We start from the raw sequence: 21,826 nt of genomic DNA, 5'->3' as shown, positions 1-21,826 counted from the left end.
CTGATTAATCTCTTATTTATTTTCCTATCTTTTTCCTTATAATCTGACCTGGCAGTATATTTATCTAGAGACTTCTAGAAAGCAATCCTACCTGTCCACCTGGGACATAACACAAGAAAATATATCTGAACCTGATACTGTTGATATGAATAGAGATCTGTATCAACTTGAGGATTTATTAAAGGCAGAGTTCCGACTTTGGTTAGATAGTACAAACTTACAAAAATATATAGATAAAAAAATGATACCAAGGGGTCTCCGCCTTTTTAAACCCTCAATATTTCAAATTGATGCCGAATATCAAATAGAATGGGACCAAATTTTGGACCATTGCTCATTATCTCTTATCCGTTTGATTGTTAAATTCAGAACATCTAAGGTACAAACCATAGAGAAAGAGGTTGAAAATTTGAAAGAAGTCTTATTGGCTCTCGGATGTCGTGTTTTGGATAGCCAATAAGAAAAATCCAGATAAATCAGAATTTGCATTAATTTTGGCATTAAGAACAGAGTAAATCCAAACCTGCACATCTGTAATGTTTTTTGTTTGTTTTTTTTCATTTCAAAATCATTGGAGCCTTAGATATGCATCATGTTATGGTGATCCCGTGCCTCAGTTCCAGCTTACTGGACTGAAACTGTTAATTCACAGTAAAATACAATCTGTCTATGTCATTGTCCCCATATTGTGTCCACACTGTTGCAAACACAACTACCCACTCTCACAGCTAATTGAATCAGTCCCTTACAGAAAGTTTCTGTTGGCTAAGTAGCAACGGTAGGACTAGTCAATAGCAGCAGTTTACTCATAGTAAGATGAATACCGACACAACATTCCTAAGTGTGGTCATAAATTACTTTTAGGTCTAAAACAGGATTATTGAAAGTCAATTTTAGCTAATTCTAAACAAGTTGTTTTTGTAAGCGATATACATAACTGATGGTTTGGAGAGACCTCTAATGTGCCTAATTGTTGAGAGCAGAAGATCCTCTCACTTGCTCTGATGGGGCTTTTTTACACAAACACCACGGTTGGTCAGGTGGGATCGGTATGCGTGACTTTGCGAACGGGATGCCAGCGGTCACCATACAGACGCCAGCGTCACAATCATGACAGGGCTGAGGTAAGTATTCTACCTAGCCCCATAACCCTCCCTTACTGCAGCCTAACCCTAACCTCCTCCCTTAGTGCCTAACCATAATCTCCTCGGTTAGCACCTAAACCTACCCCCACTTACCGCAGCCTAACCCTAACTGTCTCCCGTTAGTTCCTAAACCTAACCCTTTCCTCCTCCCCAGTCTAACCCTAACCCCCACCACTTCCCCACGGGTGGCACCTTAACCTAACCAGACAGGATCTTGAATGTATAGCGATTAGGCACCTCAAACAAGCAACCATTGGATTCATCAGGGAGCCAGTCAGATTGACGGAACACAACTAACATATTAAATGCCTTTTCTCTCTCCTAACTCTGGCAAAAAGTAAATGTGACAAATAATCCACTAAAGGAGTGGTGCCCAAACTTTTTGTAATCATGGCGCCCTAGAATATCAGATTTTTTTTCATGGCACCCCTAAACCAAAAATTTCTTATTGAGAAATTTCGAAAGAAATATTACATTAAGTAGATCGCGTTTATATGTCATCCTTAGGGTCAGTTGTGTGGTGAGGTACAAGATTTGCTTCTGTTTGTCCACATATTTTATGACTGGCAGCCACGAGCACTGGTTTTGCCTATTATATTGACCATGAATAATTTGAATTGGTCCTGGACCACCAACCCAGGGCACCCCTGCAAGTGTCCCGAGGCACCCCAGGGAGCCACGGCACACAGTTTGGGAACCTCTGCACTAAAGTTATGGTTTTCGTGTGTGAGAAATAATTTGTGTGTTTTTTTTATTTGCTAGAAACCTAATTTGCTACTATTTGCAAAGTTATTGTGTGTGTACGTGTATATTGTATTTTAGCAACTTTAAACTTATTTAACTTTAAATATTTAAATAGCTAAAATCCTAAGTAGAAAATGCGAAGAAAAAAATCAGCATTGTGCTTCAGCCTGAAAAACCTTTTGCTTTGTTCTTGTAGAGCAGGAGACAGCTCGTATAGAGCGTGCTTTTCCTTCCATTCGTCATACAGTGAGGTATGTAACACTGCTGCAATGGCTCTAACATTATACCACTTGTAATGACTACAGGGCCCCACCTTGGTCTGCTTATCTATATCATTATATTGTACTTGGGAGCCTGTTAGGTAACCTACACTAAACAGGTTTCTCTTTAACATTAACAATATCCATATCCCCCATATCCACTCATTGCCTCAAATGCCTCTATGTTAAAGTATTGATGCACCTTTTAAAAATGTAATCTTTCTTTTTGCTTTTTTTTATACAGATTAAGGATTTTCTAAGTTACATCAAACCTGTAAATGTTTATCCCAATGTGATTCCTGTTGGAAAAACATTAGCCTATGTAGAGGAAATGTGAGTAAATGTTATTAACTTCAGTAGAAATGACAAACTCTTACTTGCTCGTAATAAGAAAACAAAACAAACACTTAGCAATGTACAATGCATGGAAGGATATCAGGTGTAGCAGTGTTCCATAGACTTGTCCTCAGTCACTTATGCCCTTACAGCTGTAGGTACGCATTCCTCATATTTCAATTCTGTAACCTGAAAATGTTGTTTGACTAGTATACTGTACATAAATGTAAATCTCTTTCTTAATCTACCGTTAAAAAATATATCTCCTGCTGAGCAAGGGTTCATATGTGTATCTTACCTGTGAACAAACGTTCTTCACTGAGTCTGCCTCAAGTTTCCTTGATCAGGTTTGACTGCCCAGCTTACCATTTTCACTGCCCATCCCCCCAGTGTTATCTTGGGTGGAGGTAATGGTAGATTGACAGACTGTGAGGCATTACCACAGCCCTGCCCTTACGATGTTTCACTCTCTACTGCACTCATTCGCACACTGTTCTATATTCCGGAAGAATGGCTGACACTGAAGATTGTTAGCAGTGCAAGCCTGACTTAGTTAAGCCCTGCACAACGAGGGGCGTTATTGTATAAAAAAAATCTTTGGAAATTTTCTATGAAAAAAAATCTTTAAGGGTATGTTTCATGGTGGCTAACACAGAGAAAATAGAAGCTGTTTTAAATATTCATCTGTTAAAACTGTAATTGCACAAAGCATAAACAAAATATATATGGATATATTAAGGGGCTCTTTACTATTTTGTGTGGCTAAATCCGATCTAGATCTAATCTGATTAGAATAGATACCTGTGCGGACAAATATGCTTCCTTTACCTATAGTACAATACAAATTATAAGTTGCAGCTTGTTTACAGCTTGGAACAATTACACTTCTAGTTTCTTCTCTTATGGGACAAATCAGCAATGTTTTATTTAACACCACCTGAAACCCATCAATGAGTTAGGAAAAGTATTAAAAACACACATTCTTATCTTAATACAATACATTGGTACAAGCAGGGGGTATTTTTGAGCACCTAGATGATCTACTATCTGAACCCCACTCCTTCAAGGCATAATGTTGTGATTCGTGGATGTCATTTTGGCTCTGCCCTCCATACACCTGCGAATCATGGTATTATGCACCCGCGATCTCTGCTTACACAGTGTAAATGCCCCTGGAGCCATGAGGACAGCATAGCAAGGCTAGTCAGATCCAAGCCAGTGCTACCTCGGTGCCAGGGAAGGATGAGGTAAGAGCAGAACTGTGCCTCTAGGCAGCTGATACAATGTAGTGTTCCTGCACACAGACTGCACCTGTTGTACACACTCTGTTTAGCTTTCTATAAATTTAAAGTTTATTTTTATCTGTAATCTGAACTCTAAAATGTCCCAAATAAAACGTGTTATTATTATTTGCCACATCAGTCTGGATCTCATCATAGAATGATGTGATCAGTTATTAAATTACATTTTTTTATTAACTTGATGGTTTTCTGTTTAATTTGTGGAAATTTCAATATTTATATTATTGCCTATTTTCTCCTTTGTGTACTGTTAGTTTTTAACAAGTAGTTGTCCTAATTAAGATGACAGCTTAGATAACATTTGGATATCTATATATTAATAGCAGAAGGATGACTTTTATGAGTGACATATTTCTATGATACCATTGTCTGAGCAGGGCACATCATATATAAAATTCAAGGTCTTGGCCCATAGGTTTGTATTATAATTGGTTTCTTCATTTTGATAGCAAAACATCCGCCTCTCATCTACAATGCATTACCACTGTGCTCTGGAAAAAGTGAAATTTGGTGAATTCTCACTGTGCCCTTGCTGGGTGGTCTGGAAACTGTGGCAGTTATTTGTAGCCTCCCACTAAGCAAGATTTTTTTTTTTTTAAATTCGACTCCTAAGGTGATTAAAAGGGGTAACATGTCCGCTATATATTAGTACAATTGGGTATGAAGCCGCACTCAATCCTATGCAAATCAGCATGGTGCAGGGTACAAAATTAATTCATAGAGACACTCCCCCAATCCAAAAAGATGAGGCAGAACCAGCACTCACTGGAATCAATGAAGAAGCTTTATTGGTGTGGTATTCTTTGGGTCCCAACGTTCCGTTTCAACTGTTGCCAGTTTTCCTCAGGTTCCTGAGGAAATGTATGTATGTATGTATGTATGTATGCTTGTGTGGTCCTGACGACTGTGCGTTAGTTTCGAAACATTGCCCATTGAAAATACAAGTTTTTACCTGCTTTATGAAAGTTCCCGGTACCGTCTTACAGGTGCATTATGTACGGGCATGGGAACAAGATGATCTATTGTATGGAGTGCTGGCTGATATATATAATGAACATTTTTAGATCACCCCCCCCCTTCACCCTTGCATAGTGCATACATTGTATGTATGTACATGGTATGCTTTGTTTAAGTCTGAAATCTGCCCTACCTCTTACAGCTTGAAGCCTCTCTGTAGATCTTACTTGGAAAGCTCAGAAATTAAGTATATGCCACTGGGTTGTCTGAAGAGATCTCGGAGCACAACTTTACAGGATACAGGTAAAAAGCTTTATATTTTTAATACTGTTTAACTGATTTAAATAGTTACGAATGTTATGATTTGCCACAATGTTATTGACTAACATCCACTAATGTCTAGAATTGTGGCTCCGTTTACCTCTTGAAATAATGCTTCACTAAAAACTAACGTTTCTTCCTTTTCTCTACCTGAGGATGATTAAGTCATAGGTAATACTCATTTAGAGCTGGAAAAAAAACTACCATCAAGAATCCTAAAACTTAAATAGATTCTCATTGCATACTTGGCAAGATATAAGTGTGCTACTTACATTTGTTTGGGTAGGATAGAAAGAAAACCCCTATAAAACACCAGAAACTGATGTGTACAAAAACCTGCACCTCACAGCGGGATCCGGTCAATGCCTGCAGTCGGAGTCCCGATACTGGTCAGAGAACGCCAGAATACAGACTACTGGCATCCCGAACGTACGGATACCAGGGCTGGGTAGGCTGTTAAGTTTAGGCAGTATAGGGCAGGTTAGGGCGAGGCTGTGGTGGGGAGGGTTGGGCTGTGGGGAGGGGGGGAGGGTTGGGCTGCAGGTAGTGAGGGTTAGGAGGAGAGAGGGGGAGGGTATTATGATCGCTGGCATCCCAGGCGCCGGGATCTTGATACCATCCCCTCACAACATGGCAAGGACAGGCAGAAGACAATCGCTTGCATTTTTAATTAGAAAGAAACCAGTATATAAAAATACAGAATTACAGAATTAATTGTTCCATTCTCAGACAAGTTTGTTGAAATAAGTGGATTATTGAGTGAACATAAATAGCTAGTGATAGAGATAAAGAAGCATAAAGTGGGGAGAGAACTTATAATGAATTTTAATTGATGAAAGAACAAAAGGTTGCACAACGCCATGCATCTGTAATACCCATGACACATACGCTGGCAACACAGCTGAACAGGGGAATGTGGAGGGTCCCAACATGACTGAAGTAGTAGGACAGCCGGGTATTTTCTAAATATATTCTAAATTTGGATGTTTTGTTTCTTAATGAAGGAGCAGCCATGTGACGAAAGGCTTAGGCACATAGGAAGACTATTAAGAGGATGTCATTGGTTTATTGTAACAACAGCAGCAGCCCAGAAAAATATGAATGAAGTAGTGAGCATCCATATCACTGTGGGCCTGTCTGTGTGCTCACAGAAAAGTGAGTAATGATAGCAAGTTGTCAGCACCAAATGTTTCACTAACCTAGTTTCCTTCTAGCTGAACAAATTCTATGGGGCAATTTAATTGCGGTTAGCAGGTGTAATTAACGCTAGAATTCGCAATGCGATAATGCCGGTTATCGCATGACTGTATCACAGTTCAGGTGCCGGGACAGCGCTTGCGTTAAAGCCCAGTCCCAGCGAATCCCTTCCGCGTCTGTAACGTGTATATTGCATTTATGATATACAGTTTGCTACTGCGCATGTGCCGTTGTTAGAACGGCCATGCGCAGCTTCCCATCAGAGAAGAGCCGCGAGCCCATGTCGCCTCCGATGGATGCTGTACTGCAGGGAGAGGGTAGCTCTCTTCTACACCCGACACCACAAGCATACGGGCCGGGGACAACTGAGAGGAGGGAGGGAAGCCCACAGCTACACCAGACTAGAGGTGGCATAATGTAAACAAATATAGCTGCTGTAAATAAAATTTCTCTGACGTCCTAAGTGGATGCTGGGACTCCGTAAGGACCATGGGGAATAGTGGCTCCGCAGGAGACAGGGCACAACTAAAGAAAGCTTTAGGACTACCTGGTGTGCACTGGCTCCTCCCTCTATGACCCTCCTCCAGACCCCAGTTAGAATTTTGTGCCCGGCTGAGCTGGATGCACACTAGGGGCTCTCCTGAGCTCCTAGAAAAAGAAAGTTTATTTTAGGTTTTTTATTTTCAGTGAGATCTGCTGGCAACAGACTCACTGCTACGAGGGACTAAGGGGAGAGAAGCGAACCTACCTGCTTGCAGCTAGCTTGGGCTTCTAAGGCTACTGGACACCATTAGCTCCAGAGGGATCGAACACAGGGCCCGACCTCGATCGTCCGTTCCCGGAGCCGCGCCGCCGTCCCCGTCCCCCTTACAGAGCCAGAAGCAAGAAGAGTCCTGGAAATCGGCGGCAGAAGACTTCGGTCTTCAAACAAGGTAGCGCACAGCACTGCAGCTGTGCGCCATTGTTTCCCATTCAACACCTCACACTCCGGTCACTGATGGGTGCATGGCGCTGGGGGGGGGGGCGCCCTGGGCTGCAATATTAAGTACCTTGGCTGGCAAAAAAACACATAACAGTCATAGAGACTATATATGTGTAAAATACCCCTGCCAGTTATACATAGAAAAAAGCGGGAGAAGTCGGCCGAAAAAGGGGCGGGGCTATCTCCCTCAGCACACTGGCGCCATTTTCCCTCACAACTCCGCTGGAAGGATCGCTCCCAGGCTCTCCCCTTCAAGTAGTATCTCAGGGGTACAAGCTGGAATTCGAGACGTCTCCCCCCCCGCCGTTTCCTCAAATCTGCCTTGCCAACAACTCCCTCAGGCAGGGAGGCAGTGCTAGAGGCAATTCACAAGCTGTATTCCCAGCAGGTGATAGTCAAGGTGCCCCTCCTTCAACAAGGACGGGGTTACTATTCCACAATGTTTGTGGTACCGAAACCGGACGGTTCGGTGAGACCCATTTTAAATTTGAAATCCTTGAACACATATATAAAAAAATTCAAGTTCAAGATGGAATCACTCAGGGCGGTTATTTCAAGCCTGGACGAGGGGGATTACATGGTATCACTGGACATCAAGGATGCTTACCTGCATGTCCCCATTTACCATCATCACCAGGAGTACCTCAGATTTGTGGTACAGGATTGTCATTACCAATTCCAGACGTTGCCGTTTGGTCTGTCTACGGCACCGAGGGTATTTACCAAGGTAATGGCCGAAATGATGATACTCCTTCGAAAAAAGGGAGTTTTAATTATCCGGTACTTGGACGATCTCCTGATAAAGGCGAGGTCCAGGGAGCAGTTGTTGGTCGGGGTAGCACTATCTCGGGAGGTGCTACAACAGCACGGTTGGATTCTAAATATTCCAAAGTCACAGCTGGTCCCTACGACACGTCTACTGTTCCTGGGGATGGTTCTGGACACAGAACAGAAAAAAGTGTTTCTCCCGGAGGAGAAAGCCAAGGAGCTGTCATCTCTAGTCAGAGGCCTCCTGAAACCAAAACAGGTGTCGGTGCATCACTGCACGCGAGTCCTGGGATAAATGGTAGCTTCCTACGAAGCAATTCCATTCGGCAGGTTCCATGCAAGGACTTTTTAGTGGGACCTGTTGAACAAGTGGTCCGGATCGCATCTTCAGATGCATCGGCTGATAACCCTGTCTCCAAGGACCAGGGTGTCTCTGCTGTGGTGGCTGCAAAGTGCTCATCTTCAAGAGGGCCGCAGATTCGGCATACAGGACTGTGTCCTGGTGACCACGGATGCCAGCCTTCGAGGCTGGGGGGCAGTCACACAGGGAAGAAACTTCCAAGGACTATGGTCAAGTCAGGAGACTTCCCTACACATAAATATTCTGGAACTGAGGGCCATTTACAATGCCCTAAGTCAGGCAAAACCCCTGCTTCAAACCAGCCGGTACTGAACCAGTCAGACAACATCACGGCAGTCGCCCATGTAAACCGACAGGGCGGCACAAGAAGCAGGACGGCGATGGCAGAAGCCACAAGGATTCTCCGATGGGCGGAAAATCACGTGTTAGCACTGTCAGCAGTGTTCATTCCGGGAGTGGACAACTGGGAAGCAGACTTCCTCAGCAGGCACGACCTCCACCCGGGAGAGTGGGGACTTCATCCAGAAATCTTCCAACTGATTGTAAACCGTTGGGAAAGACCACAGGTGGACATGATGGCGTCCCGCCTAAACAAAAAGCTAGAAAGATATTGCGCCAGGTCAAGAGACCCTCAGGCGATAGCTGTGGACGCTCTAGTTACACCGTGGGTGTACCGGTCAGTTTGTGTTCCCTCCTCTTCCTCTCATACCCAAGGTACTGAGGATAATAAGGAGAAGAGGAGTAAGAACTATACTCATTGTTCCGGATTGGCCAAGAAGAGCTTGGTACCCGGAACTTCAAGAAATGATCTCAGAGGACCCATGGCCTCTGCCGCTCAGACAGGACCTGCTGCAGCAGGGGCCCTGTCTGTTCCAAGACTTACCGCGGCTGCGTTTGACGGCATGGCGGTTGAACACCGGATCCTGAAGGAAAAGGGCATTCCGGAGGAAGTCATTCCTACGCTGATTAAAGCTAGGAAAGAAGTGACCGCAAACCATTATCACCGCATTTGGCGAAAATATGTTGCGTGGTGTGAGGCCAGGAAGGCCCCAACGGAGGAATTTCAGCTGGGCCGTTTTCTGCACTTCCTACAGTCAGGGGTGACTATGGGCCTAAAATTGGGTTCCATTAAGGTCCAGATTTCGGCTCTATCGATTTTCTTTCAGAGAGAACTGGCTTCACTACCTGAAGTTCAGACTTTTGTTAAGGGAGTGCTGCATATTCAGCCCCCTTTTGTGCCTCCAGTGGCACCTTGGGATCTCAACGTGGTGTTGGATTTCCTAAAGTCACATTGGTTTGAGCCACTTAAAACCGTGGAATTAAAATATCTCACGTGGAAAGTGGTCATGCTGTTGGCCTTGGCTTCGGCCAGGCGTGTGTCAGAATTGGCGGCTTTGTCATGTAAAAGCCCTTATCTGATTTTCCATATGGATAGGGCAGAATTGAGGACTCGTCCCCAGTTTCTCCCTAAGGTGGTATCAGCCTTTCATTTGAACCAACCTATCGTGGTGCCTGCGGTTACTAAAGACTTGGAGGCTTCCAAGTTGTTGGACATAGTCAGGGCCCTGAGAATTTATGTTTCCAGGACAGCTAGTGTCAGGAAAACTGACTCGTTGTTTATCCTGTATGCACCCAACAAGCTGGGTGCTCCTGCTTCAAAGCAGACTATTGCTCGCTGGATATGTAGTACGATTCAGCTTGCACATTCTGCGGCTGGACTGCCGAATCCTAAATCAGTGAAAGCCCATTCCACGAGGAAGGTGGGCGGCTGCCCGAGGGGTCTCGGCTCTACAACTTTGCCGAGCAGCTACTTGATCGGGGTCAAACACATTTGCTAAATTCTACAAGTTTGACACCCTGGCTGAGGAGGACCTAGAGTTTGCCCATTCGGTGCTGCAGAGTCATCCGCACTCTCCCGCCCGTTTGGGAGCTTTGGTATAATCCCCATGGTCCTTACGGAGTCCCAGCATCCACTTAGGACGTCAGAGAAAATAAGATTTTACTCACCGGTAAATCTATTTCTCGTAGTCCGTAGTGGATGTTGGGCGCCCATCCCAAGTGCGGATTGTCTGCAATACTTGTATATAGTTATTGTTTAACTAAAGGGTTAATGTTGAGCCATCTGTTGACAGGCTCAGTTATTGTTCATACTGTTAACTGGGTATAGTATCACGAGTTATACGGTGTGATTGGTGTGGCTGGTATGAGTCTTACCCGGGATTCAAAATCCTTCCTTATTGTGTCAGCTCTTCCGGGCACAGTATCCTAACTGAGGTCTGGAGGAGGGTCATAGAGTGAGGAGCCAGTGCACACCAGGTAGTCCTAAAGCTTTCTTTAGTTGTGCCCAGTCTCCTGCGGAGCCGCTATTCCCCATGGTCCTTACGGAGTCCCAGCATCCACTACGGACTACGAGAAATAGATTTACCGGTGAGTAAAATCTTATTTTAAAAAATAACCGCTTAGGCAAAAAGAGGTCCTTATGATAGGACCGCAACATCAAAGGACAAGACTTAGCCAACCAACTGGACTTACACTCCGGGATTCAGAACGACAAACCACTGATCATGTGCGCAATCTTAGCGTTATCCTGGATGGTGGCTTGACACTAAAACATCTGATATCAGCCACAATCAAATCCTCATTCTTTCACCTGAGGAACATAGCCAGAATCAAGCACTTAATTCCCTCAGATGATCTACCAAAAGTCATACATGCATTTGTATCATTTAGATTAGACTACTGTAATGCCCTCTACCTTGGTCTCCCAGCAAAAGAATTGCACCGCTTACAGCTGGTGCAAAAACAGCTGCCAGGCTATTAACCAACCAGCCCCGCTCTAGCCACATAACACCCATCCTCTACTCCCTTCTCTGGCTGCCTGTAAGATGGCGAATCATCTTCAAGATTGGTTTACTGAGTTTCAAAGCACTACATGACCAATGCCCAAGGTACCTGAAGCAGCTTCTGATCCCATACTGCCTCACTCGATTACTGCGATCTATAGATGAAGGACTTTTATCAGTACCTAGAATCTCCTGTAATTCATCTGGGGGTTGAGCTTTTAGTCATGCAGCTCCGAATCAATGGAACTCACTTCCCCCACACAGTGTCGAGAGGCTAAAACTATAGAATCCTTCTAAAGTAGACTCAAGACTTTCCTGTTTACTCAAGCATTTCCATAATGTCCCCTTAGTATCTACATGCTTCTGTATTTTATGAAAAGCTTTTCTGTACTTCATTGTTTTCTGTACTATATTATGCTATGTATCTGTTAGGCGCCTTGAGTCCTATTGGAGATAGAGCGCTATATAAAATTATTATCGAAAGAGTTCAAAGGCGAGCTACTAAACTGATTTAAAGGGTTAGAGACACTGGAGTACGAGGAAAGGCTAACTAGGTTAAATGTATACTCTAGAAAAGAGACGTCTACTTATGTAAAGGGTCATTACAAGGAGTTAGCAGGGGATTTATTTATTAATAGAACTCTGTATAGGACACGTGGACACTCACTGAGGTTAGAGGAGAGAAAATTCCGTAAAAAACATAGGAAAGGGTTTGGATTTGGAACTCCCTGCCGGAGAAGGTAATAACGGCAGACACTGTAAATGCATTCAAAATCGGAATGGACAGCTTTCTAGCTGAAAAAAGTATCCAGGGCTACAGCATTTAATATATTGACATTAAGTATCTGGGAGTTGTACGAAATATAGTTGACAATTGGTACGAAACCATTATTCCAGCTGGTACATTATAATGTGCACAGCTAAACACAGAATTCAGGTTGAACCCAATGGGCATTTCGCATCTTTTCAACCTCAACAACTATGTTACTATGTATTTAAAAGTATGTGTACAGACTGTAATAAAAACTTCATTAACCTGTGTAGTGTAGCAGGATAATTGATGCTGGTGCTGCTGCCGGAGCCTGTGTAAACACACACATACACGGAAGAGAGGAGGGGTTAGGGGACAGTGAGCTGCTAAGCTCTCTCACTGTGAAGCACAGCCGGATCGCAGTCAGGAGCCTGGATAACGCGGCTCAGAAGCCACGTTCTTATCAGTAGGTGAGGTTCCAAAATTTTTTTACAATTCAAGTTTAAGAAATTTGAGACGGTCACATTTCCCTTTACAATTAAGGGAAATGCGATCTAATTTCTATAAAGAATGTGATAAAGAGGAGTTTTTTTTTAGAATTCTCCTACAATTCCCCTTTAATACATTAGGTGAAACTACAATAATGTGAAAAGGATTTTCACATAATTTTAGTAAAAATAATGTTGATAAATATGCCCCTAAATCATTATTGTTACCATTGATTTGTATAGAGCCACAGGGCTCTACAGCTTTGGACAGTGAAGAAAACAGGGCATGCATAAAACAGGAACATACCAGGTAAAATAAAGAATACATCAAAACAATGGGTAAGGGTGTGTGCTTAAGAGAGAGAATAATGTAGGGGTAAAAAGAGGACAAGAGAAGCGAGCATTAAGCGGAGTTGGGCACAAATATGTGGATTAGTGTCGGTAGTATACTGTAGGAGAGTAGAGACAGTGTTTGATGGGAGAAGTCTTGTAAACAGAAGTGTGAGATGTTATCTAACACAAGGCCTATGTAAAACCCCATACCCACTAGACGAGAAAGTAAAAGACGTGTATAGAAGATAGATAAAAGTGCACCAAAGGCAGCTCCTAGGACCGAAATGGGGAAAAAGTGTCACCTTACACTTGAGCAAATTCAAACTATTCACAGATCACCAGAAGGGTCCCTAGGTGCTCATATGAAAAATAGAAAACAAAACACAAAAAAAAACATATAGTATAGTATGTTCCAATTTTTGTTAAAATAAGGATTAAAATTGATAAGATAAAGTGAGCCTCGTACCACAAATTCCAGTCTACTAGTTGGGCACACTGAAAACGTTTATACAGGAAACTGGCACACCCCGATGTAGCTGTCTCCCTTGTGTATTCTTATCCTCAATAATGTTGTATATGTGGAGAAAACTGAAAACTTCCCATAGTATAATACCGTTTATTTTCACACCACAAAATACATCAAACAAATACAGGGGGAATAAAGACACCCTTTAGAATGGTCTACACAAACAAGTAGACATGTACAGCAAGATCTTAATTGGAAAAACCAGGCGTCCCTGGAACTAGCTGTCACTCCGACCTCCACCGGGTCCCTCTGTCAAAATTTCCAACGCGTTTCAGCACCAAATGGTGTCTTTCAAGGTATCTTGAAAAAGACACCATTTGGTGTTCACAATATGAGCTCCCGCATATCGTTAACGACCACCTCCCTCGTCTGAACATGTACAGACGAGGGAGATCCTTGTTAACGACAGACACCCCGCCGTCGCTCCCTTCCCCGCTGGCATCGACAAGTGTGTATGCACTTGCCGATGCCAGCACACTGCCGCTATATCGGCAGGGCCTTGGCTGGTGTGTACTGGGCTTTCGAGGTAGTCATCCATTCTCTCAAGCAATTCGTCTTTGGGCTGTATCATTTGACTAATGCCCTTTCTGTAGGAAGTCTACCAGAATGCTTCTCCTAAATGTGTCTAAAGAGGAAATATCCACCTTCAGATATTTAGATTTGTTGATTGACACGTACCATCCTACTCTAAACTTATATATAACAAAATTGCCTACAGCCATCGGTGGTGGAGGAGAGCAGGAATATAAATAAAGATGTTTGGTAAATGGTGCAGAAGTGCACAATATCAAAATATTGCTGTCTTGTGCTGGGGACAGCCCTGAAAAGTAGTTATTTTGCTATGGCAGAGATCATATCCTGATGTAGCAGGTAATTACAGGTGAGTGGATATTGGACTAAAATATACCTGCATGCTATTGTCTAATTACTGTTCATAGAAAAAACACATCTAATTACATTCTGCCTGTAGGTTTTTGGTAATCCTTAACATTTGTTCTCTGTTGCAACCTTATTCCAGCTTGTCAAGATCATTTTATGTGGCAGAGATCATGTAGTCTTAACACAAAAAATAATTTTCTATTATTTAACAATGAGAACAAGTTCTTAAACACTTGTCTTGATTTTACATATAGTGCCGCAAATCTATTGCCATGATCTCAATAACATTTTATATATAAATTGTTTTCAAAGACCTCTAAAAATCCTTCTCTGTAGAACCTAAAATAAGAATTTACTTACCGATAATTCTATTTCTCATAGTCCGTAGTGGATGCTGGGGACTCCTTAAGGACCATGGGGAATAGCGGCTCCGCAGGAGACTGGGCACATCTAAAGAAAGCTTTAGGACTAACTGGTGTGCACTGGCTCCTCCCCCTATGACCCTCCTCCAAGCCTCAGTTAGGATACTGTGCCCGGACGAGCGTACACAATAAGGAAGGATTTTGAATCCCGGGTAAGACTCATACCAGCCACACCAATCACACCGTATAACTTGTGATCTGAACCCAGTTACCAGTATGATAACAGAGGAGCCTCTGAAAAGATGGCTCCCAACAATAATAACCCGATTTTTGTAACAATAACTATGTACAAGTATTGCAGACAATCCGCACTTGGGATGGGCGCCCAGCATCCACTACGGACTATGAGAAATAGAATTATCGGTAAGTAAATTCTTATTTTCTCTAACGTCCTAAGTGGATGCTGGGGACTCCGTAAGGACCATGGGGATTATACCAAAGCTCCCAAACGGGCGGGAGAGTGCAGATGACTCTGCAGCACCGAATGAGAGAACTCCAGGTCCTCCTCAGCCAGGGTATCAAATTTGTAGAATTTAGCAAACGTGTTTGCCCCTGACCAAGTAGCTGCTCGGCAAAGTTGTAAAGCCGAGACCCCTCGGGCAGCAGCCCAAGATGAGCCCACTTTCCTTGTGGAACGGGCTTTTACAGATTTTAGCTGTGGCAGGCCTGCCACAGAATGTGCAAGCTGAATTGTACTACAAATCCAACGAGCAATAGTCTGCTTAGAAGCAGGAGCACCCAGCATGTTGGGTGCATACAGGATAAACAGCGAGTCAGATTTCCTGACTCCAGCCGTCCTGGAAACCTATTTTCAGGGCCCTGACAAAATCCAGCAACTTGGATTCCTCCGAGTCCCTAGTAGCCGCAGGCACCACAATAGGTTGGTTCAGGTGAAAACGCTGGAACCACCTTAGGGAGAAACTGAGGACGAGTCCTCAATTCCGCCCTGTCCGAATGGAAAATCAGATAAGGGCTTTTACAGGATAAAGCCGCCAATTCTGACACGCGCCTGGCCCAGGCCAGGGCCAACAGCATGACCACTTTCCATGTGAGATATTTTAACTCCACAGATTTAAGTGGTTCAAACCAATGTGACTTTTGGAACCCAAACTACATTGAGATCCCAAATTGCCACTGGAGGCACAAAAGGAGGCTGTATATGCAGTACCCCTTTTACAAACGTCTAAACTTCAGGGACTGAAGCTAGTTCTTTTTTGGAAGAAAATTGACAGGGCCGAAATCTGAACCTTAATGGACCCCAATTTCAGGCCCATAGACACTCCTGTTTGCAGGAATGTAGGAATCGACCCAGTTGAATTTCCTCCGTCGGGCCTTACTGGCCTCGCACTACGCAACATATTTTCGCCAATTGCGGTGATAATGTTTTTGCGGTTACATCCTTCCTGGCTTTTGATCAGGATAGGGATGACTTCATCCGGAATGCCTTTTTTTTTTTTTTCAGGATCTGGTGTTCAACCGCCGTGCCGTCAAACGCAGCCGCGGTAAGTCTTGGAACAGACAGGGTCCTTGCTGGAGCAGGTCCCTTCTTAGAGGTAGAGGCCACGGATCCTCCGTGAGCCTCTCTTGAAGTTCCGGTTACCAAGTCCTTCTTGGCCAATCCGGAGCCACGAATATAGTGCTTTCTCCTCTCCATCTTATCAATCTCAGTACCTTGAGTATGAGAGGCAGAGGAGGGAACACATACACTGACTGGTACACCCACAGTGTTACCAGAGCGTCTACAACTATTGCCTGAGGGTCTCTTGACCTGGCGCAATACCTGTCGAGTTTTTTAATCATGTGGACGACTTCTGGGTGAAGTCCCCACTCTCCCGGGTGGAGGTCGTGCTGAGGAAGTCTGCTTCCCAGTTGTCCACTCCCGGAATGAATACTGTTGACAGTGCTATCACATGATTTTCCGCCCAGCGAAGAATCCTTGCAGCTTCTGCCATTGCCCTCCTGCTTCTTGTGCCACCCTGTCTGTTTACGTGGGTGACTGCCATGATGTTGTCAGACTGGATCAACACCGGCTGACCTTGAAGCAGAGGTCTCGCTAAGCTTAGAGCATTGTAAATGGCCCTTAGCTTCAGGATATTTATGTGAAGTGATGTATCCAGGCTTGACCCTAAGCCCTGGATATTCCTTCCCTGTGTGACTGCTCCTGAATGCCGAATCTGCGGCCCTCTAGAAGATGAGCACTCTACAACCACCACAGGATGGATACCCTTGTCCTTGGTGACTGGGTTATCCGCTGATGCATCCGAAAATGCGACCCGGACCATTTGTCCAGTAGGTTCCACTGGAAAGTTCTTGCGTGGAATCTAACGAATGGGATTGCTTCGTAGGAAGCCACCATTTTTACCCAGAACCCTTGTGCATTGATGCACTGAGACTTGGTTCGGTTTTAGGAGGTTCCTGATTAGCTCGGATAACTCCCTGGCTTTCTCTTCCGGGAGAAACACCTTTTTTCTGGACTGTGTCCAGGATCATCCCTAGGAAACAGAAGACAAGTCGTCGGAACCAGCTGCGATTTTGGAATATTGAGAATCCAATCGTGCTGCCGCAACACTACCTGAGATAGTGCTACACCGACCTCCAACTGTTCCCTGGATCTTACCCTTATCAGGGAATCGTCCAAGTAAGGGATAACTAAAATTTCCTTCCTTCGAAGGGATATCATTTCGGCCATTACCTTGGTAAAGACCCGGGGTGCCGTGGACCATCCCTACGGCAGCGTCTGAACTGATAGTGACAGTTCTGTACCATAACCTGAGGTACCCTTGGTGAGAAGGGTAAATTTTGACATGAAGGTAAGCATCCTTGATGTCCCGAGACATCATGTAGTCCCCTTCTTCCAGGTTCGCAATCACTGCTCTGAGTGACTCAATCTTGAATTTGAACCTCTGTATGTAAGTGTTCAAAGATTTTAGATTTTAGATTTAGAATCGGTCTCACCGAGCCGTCTGGCTTCGGTACCACAATAGTGTGGAATAATACCCCGTTCCCTGTTGCAGGAGGGGTACCTTGATTATCACCTGCTGGGAATACAGCTTGTGAATGGCTTCCAAAACTGCCTCCCTATCAGAGGGAGACGTCGGTAAAGCCGACTTTTGGAAACTGCGAGGGGGAGACGTCTCGAATTCCAATATGTACCCCTGAGATATTACCTGAAGGATCCAGGGGTCTACTTGCGAGTGAGCCCACTGCGCACTGAAATTCATTGAGAACGGGCCCCCACCGTGCCTGAGCTTGTAAAGCCCTAGCGTCATAGCGTCATACTGAGGGCTTGGCAGAGGCGGGAAAGGGTTTCTGTTCCTGGGAACTGGCTGATCTCTGCAGCCTTTTTCCTCTCCCTCTGTCACGAGCAGAAAAGAGGAACCTTTTGTCCGCTTGCCAACAAAGGACTGCGCCTGATAATACGGCGTCTTATTTTGAGAGGCGACCTGGGGTACAAACGTGGATTTCCCAGCTGTTGCCGTGGCCACCAGGTCTAAAAGACCGACCCCAAATGTCCCCTTTCAAAGGCAATACTTCCAAATGCCGTTTGGAATCCGCATCACCTGACCATTTTACTGGTAGAATTGGACAACGCACTTATACTTGATGCCAGTCGGCAATTATTCCGCTGTGCATCATGCATATATATAGAAATGCATCTTTTAAATGCTCTATAGGCAATAATATACTATCCTAATATTTCCAGTCAGGGAATCCGACCATGCCCACCCAGCACTGCACCTCCAGGCTGAGGCGATAGCTGGTCGCAGTATAACACCAGTATGTGTGTAAATACCTTTTTGGATACCCTCCTGCTTTCTATCAGCAGGATTCTTAAGGGCGGCCATCTCCTGAGAGGGTAGAGCCCTTGTTCTTACAAGCGTGTGAGCGCCTTATCCCCCCTAGGGGGTGTTTCCCAACGCACCCTAACCTCTGGCGGGAAAGGGTATGCAGCCAATACTTTTTAAGAAATTATCAATTGTTATCGGGGGGAAACCCACGCATCATCACACACCTCATTTTATTTCTCAGATTCAGGAAAACTACAGGTAGTTTTTCCCTCACCGAACATAATACCCCTTTTTGGTGGTACTCGTATTATCAAAAATGTATAAAAACATTTGCCATTGTCTCAATCATGTAACGTGTGGCCCTACTGGAAATCACGGTTGTCTCTTCCCCGGCGACACAGGAGTCAGTATCCGTGTCGGCGTCTGTATCTGCCATCTGAGGTAACGGCCGCTTTAGAGCCCCTGACGGCCTATGAGACGTCTGGACAGGCACAAGCTGAGTAGCCGGCTGTCTCATGTCAACCACTGTTTTTTTTATATAGAGCTGACACTGTCACGTAATTTTCAACAGTACATCCACTCAGGTGTCGACCCCCTAGGGGGTGACATCACTGTTACAGACACTCTGCTCCGTCTCCACATCATTTTTCTCCTCATACATGTCGACACAAACGTACCGACACACAGCGCACACACAGGGAATGCTCTGATAGAGGACAGGACCCCACTAGCCCTTTGGGGAGACAGAGGGAGAGTATGCCAGCACACACCAGAGCGCTATATATATACAGGGATAACCTTATATAAGTGTTTTTCCCCTTATAGCTGCTGTGTGTTTTAATACTGCGCCTAAATAGTGCCCCCCTCTCTTTTTTTTTTAACCCTTTCTGTAGTGTAGGGAAGAGCCAGGGAGCTTCCCTCCAACTGAGCTGTGAGGGAAAATGGCGCCAGTGTGCTGAGGAGATAGGCTCCGCCCCCTTTTCGGCGGCCTTATCTTCCGTTTTTTTGTATATTCTGGCAGGGGTTAAATGCATCCATATAGCCCAGGAGCTATATGTGATGCATTTTTTGCCATGTAAGGTATTTCTGTTATGTTTCATTGCGTCTCAGGGCGCCCCCCCCAGCGCCCTGCACCCTCAGTGACCGGAGTGTGAAGTGTGCTGAGAGCAATGGCGCACAGCTGCAGTGCTGTGCGCTACCTTATTTGAAGACAGGAACGTCTTCTGCCGCCGTTTTCTCCGGACCTCTTCGCTCTTCTGGCTCTGTAAGGGGGCCGGCGGCGCGGCTCCGGGACCCATCCAGGCTGAACCTGTGATCGTCCCTCTGGAGCTAATGTCCAGTAGCCAAGAAGCCCAATCCACTCTGCACGCAGGTGAGTTCGCTTCTTCTCCCCTTAGTCCCTCGATGCAGTGAGCCTGTTGCCAGCAGGTCTCACTGAAAATAACAAACCTAAACTAAAACTTTCACTAAGAAGCTCAGGAGAGCCCCTAGTGTGCACCCTTCTCGTCGGGCACAGAAATCTAACTGAGGCTTGGAGGAGAGTCATAGGGGGAGGAGCCAGTGCACACCAGTTAGTCCTAAAGCTTTCTTTAGATGTGCCCAGTCTCCTGCGGAGCCGCTATTCCCCATGGTCCTTACGGAGTCCCCAGCATCCACTTAGGACGTTAGAGAAATAATGTGTAGCTTCTTCTAATACTCTAAGCTTCATGTTTTTACAGATGAGGATGGTAATGAGGATTTATTTGATGATTATCCTTTGACTGATTTGAAGCACAAGATTCACAGAGATGATAAATGGCCATCTAGGAGTCTCTTGGCTGTCAGACTTGAAGACAAACCCATAGAAATGACCATTGCTACCCCAGAACCTATTGCTGCACGAGGAGACTTCATGGAATGTGAGGAATCTAATGGAGAGGATGATGATGAAGAAGAGGAAGAAGTCGATGGCCTAGGATCAATTAAAACAAACGATACTCTGACAAATGAAGACACTTCCTCAGAAATCAGAGACCTAGATGGGAAGAATAAGTTGCATGATTGTTTACCACAAGCTGCCAAAGCACCAGAGGAGGCCCAGCCCCAATGGCGTTCTTTCTTTCAGTCTGTTTCTGCGGAAGGTGGTGATGCCTCACTCATTGAAAACAATGTTGTACCTTCTGGAAAAGAAGGAACTTCTCAATCACCAAAACTGTTCAGTGACTCTGAAGATGATTCAACTCATATATCCTCTATGAACTCCTCCCAATCTACCCATATCTCTGAGCAAGGCAGTCAAGGTTGGGACAGTCAGGCTGACACTGTGCTACTTTCATCACAAGAAAAGAGAGCAATTGACATGTGCACTTCAAATAGAACTTGCTATAATCTATCAGCCATTTCAGAGAATGGATTTCCTGGACACTCCAAAATGGAATCCACACAAAGTGAGAACTGTGCTTTATATCATGGCAGAGTGAGGAATCAAGTTATAAAACCAAGTTTTAGAGAGACCGCAGAATGTATGCACTGTTCAAGGGATCAGGCTGTTCACTGTGACAGTAAGCCAGATTCCCAGGATTCATCCGATTTTGAAATTCCATCCACACCTGGAGCTGAGCAGCCTCAACCAGAAAAACTGCAGCACTTGTATGAACAACTGGCCACACGAGACACTGTCACAGAAGAGCAACAACATTGAACTTCTAATCATGTTATATATTTTTTAAACGTTAAAAAGATATAATTCTATTTTATGTTATTCAAATTGTCCATAATGTTTTTTTTACATTCAGTCTAGCAGACATCTGTTTAGTGCCTACACATTGTGGGGGAGATGTAATATGCCTTGGAGGGATAAAGTACCAGCCAATCAGTCTCTTAACTGCCATGGTACAGGCTTTGTTTGAAAAAAAAAAGACAGAAGCTGATTGGATGGTACTTTATCTCTCCAAGGTGTATTACATCTCCTCTCTGTTTTTTGTAATCTAATGTTGTAAAAAGACCTTCAGAAGTTTTTGTAGAATTTGTAAAACAAGACTTGGTGTACGGCAGAGATTTGGACCAAAAAGCAAAGGTATTTTGAGCTATTGTTGGGTCTACGCGTAAATTTTGCACAAAAATGTAAATATATAAAAAATTAAAAATGTGATGCTCATAGCAGCTGCGCTGTTGAAATCCATTTTATTATGGATGCAGGTGAGCTCCTTCATTAAATTTAAGCTGAGTAATTCTTATAGTATCTCAAATGTATTTTTCTCCGGCTGGGTCCACAGGATAACATTGGGATATGCCGGAGCGACAGCGGAAATGGCACCAAATAGTCATGAGCTTTCTGGCCTCCCAGGATGCATCGGGCTCCTCCATATAATCCTGCCCACCGACTCGGTCAAATCAGTTTTTTGTTTGGTGCGGCAGGAGCTGGACCATGGTCACAGGGCTGCTG

The 21,826-nt window shown here is 44.4% G+C and overlaps 1 protein-coding gene across 3 annotated transcripts in view; it reads left to right on the top strand.

The window, feature by feature from the left end:
* DCLRE1C (DNA cross-link repair 1C) overlaps positions 1 to 21,611 on the top strand; it is a 221,405-nt gene extending 199,794 nt beyond the window's left edge. For all 3 annotated transcript variants that reach the window (XM_063926920.1, XM_063926919.1, XM_063926921.1), the window contains 4 exons: positions 2,086 to 2,140; positions 2,394 to 2,482; positions 4,946 to 5,046; positions 20,121 to 21,611. In XM_063926920.1, coding sequence (XP_063782990.1) covers positions 2,086 to 2,140; positions 2,394 to 2,482; positions 4,946 to 5,046; positions 20,121 to 21,082 — 1,207 coding nt within the window. In that variant the 3' untranslated portion in view covers positions 21,083 to 21,611. The remainder of the gene's footprint in view (positions 1 to 2,085; positions 2,141 to 2,393; positions 2,483 to 4,945; positions 5,047 to 20,120) is intronic.
* Positions 21,612 to 21,826: the final 215 nt, after the last annotated feature.

Source organism: Pseudophryne corroboree, chromosome 6 (assembly GCF_028390025.1).
Source record: "Pseudophryne corroboree isolate aPseCor3 chromosome 6, aPseCor3.hap2, whole genome shotgun sequence".
Lineage (NCBI taxonomy): Eukaryota > Metazoa > Chordata > Amphibia > Anura > Myobatrachidae > Pseudophryne > Pseudophryne corroboree.
Note: the sequence above shows the minus strand (reverse complement) of the source record. Positions and strands in the feature narration are given on the sequence as shown.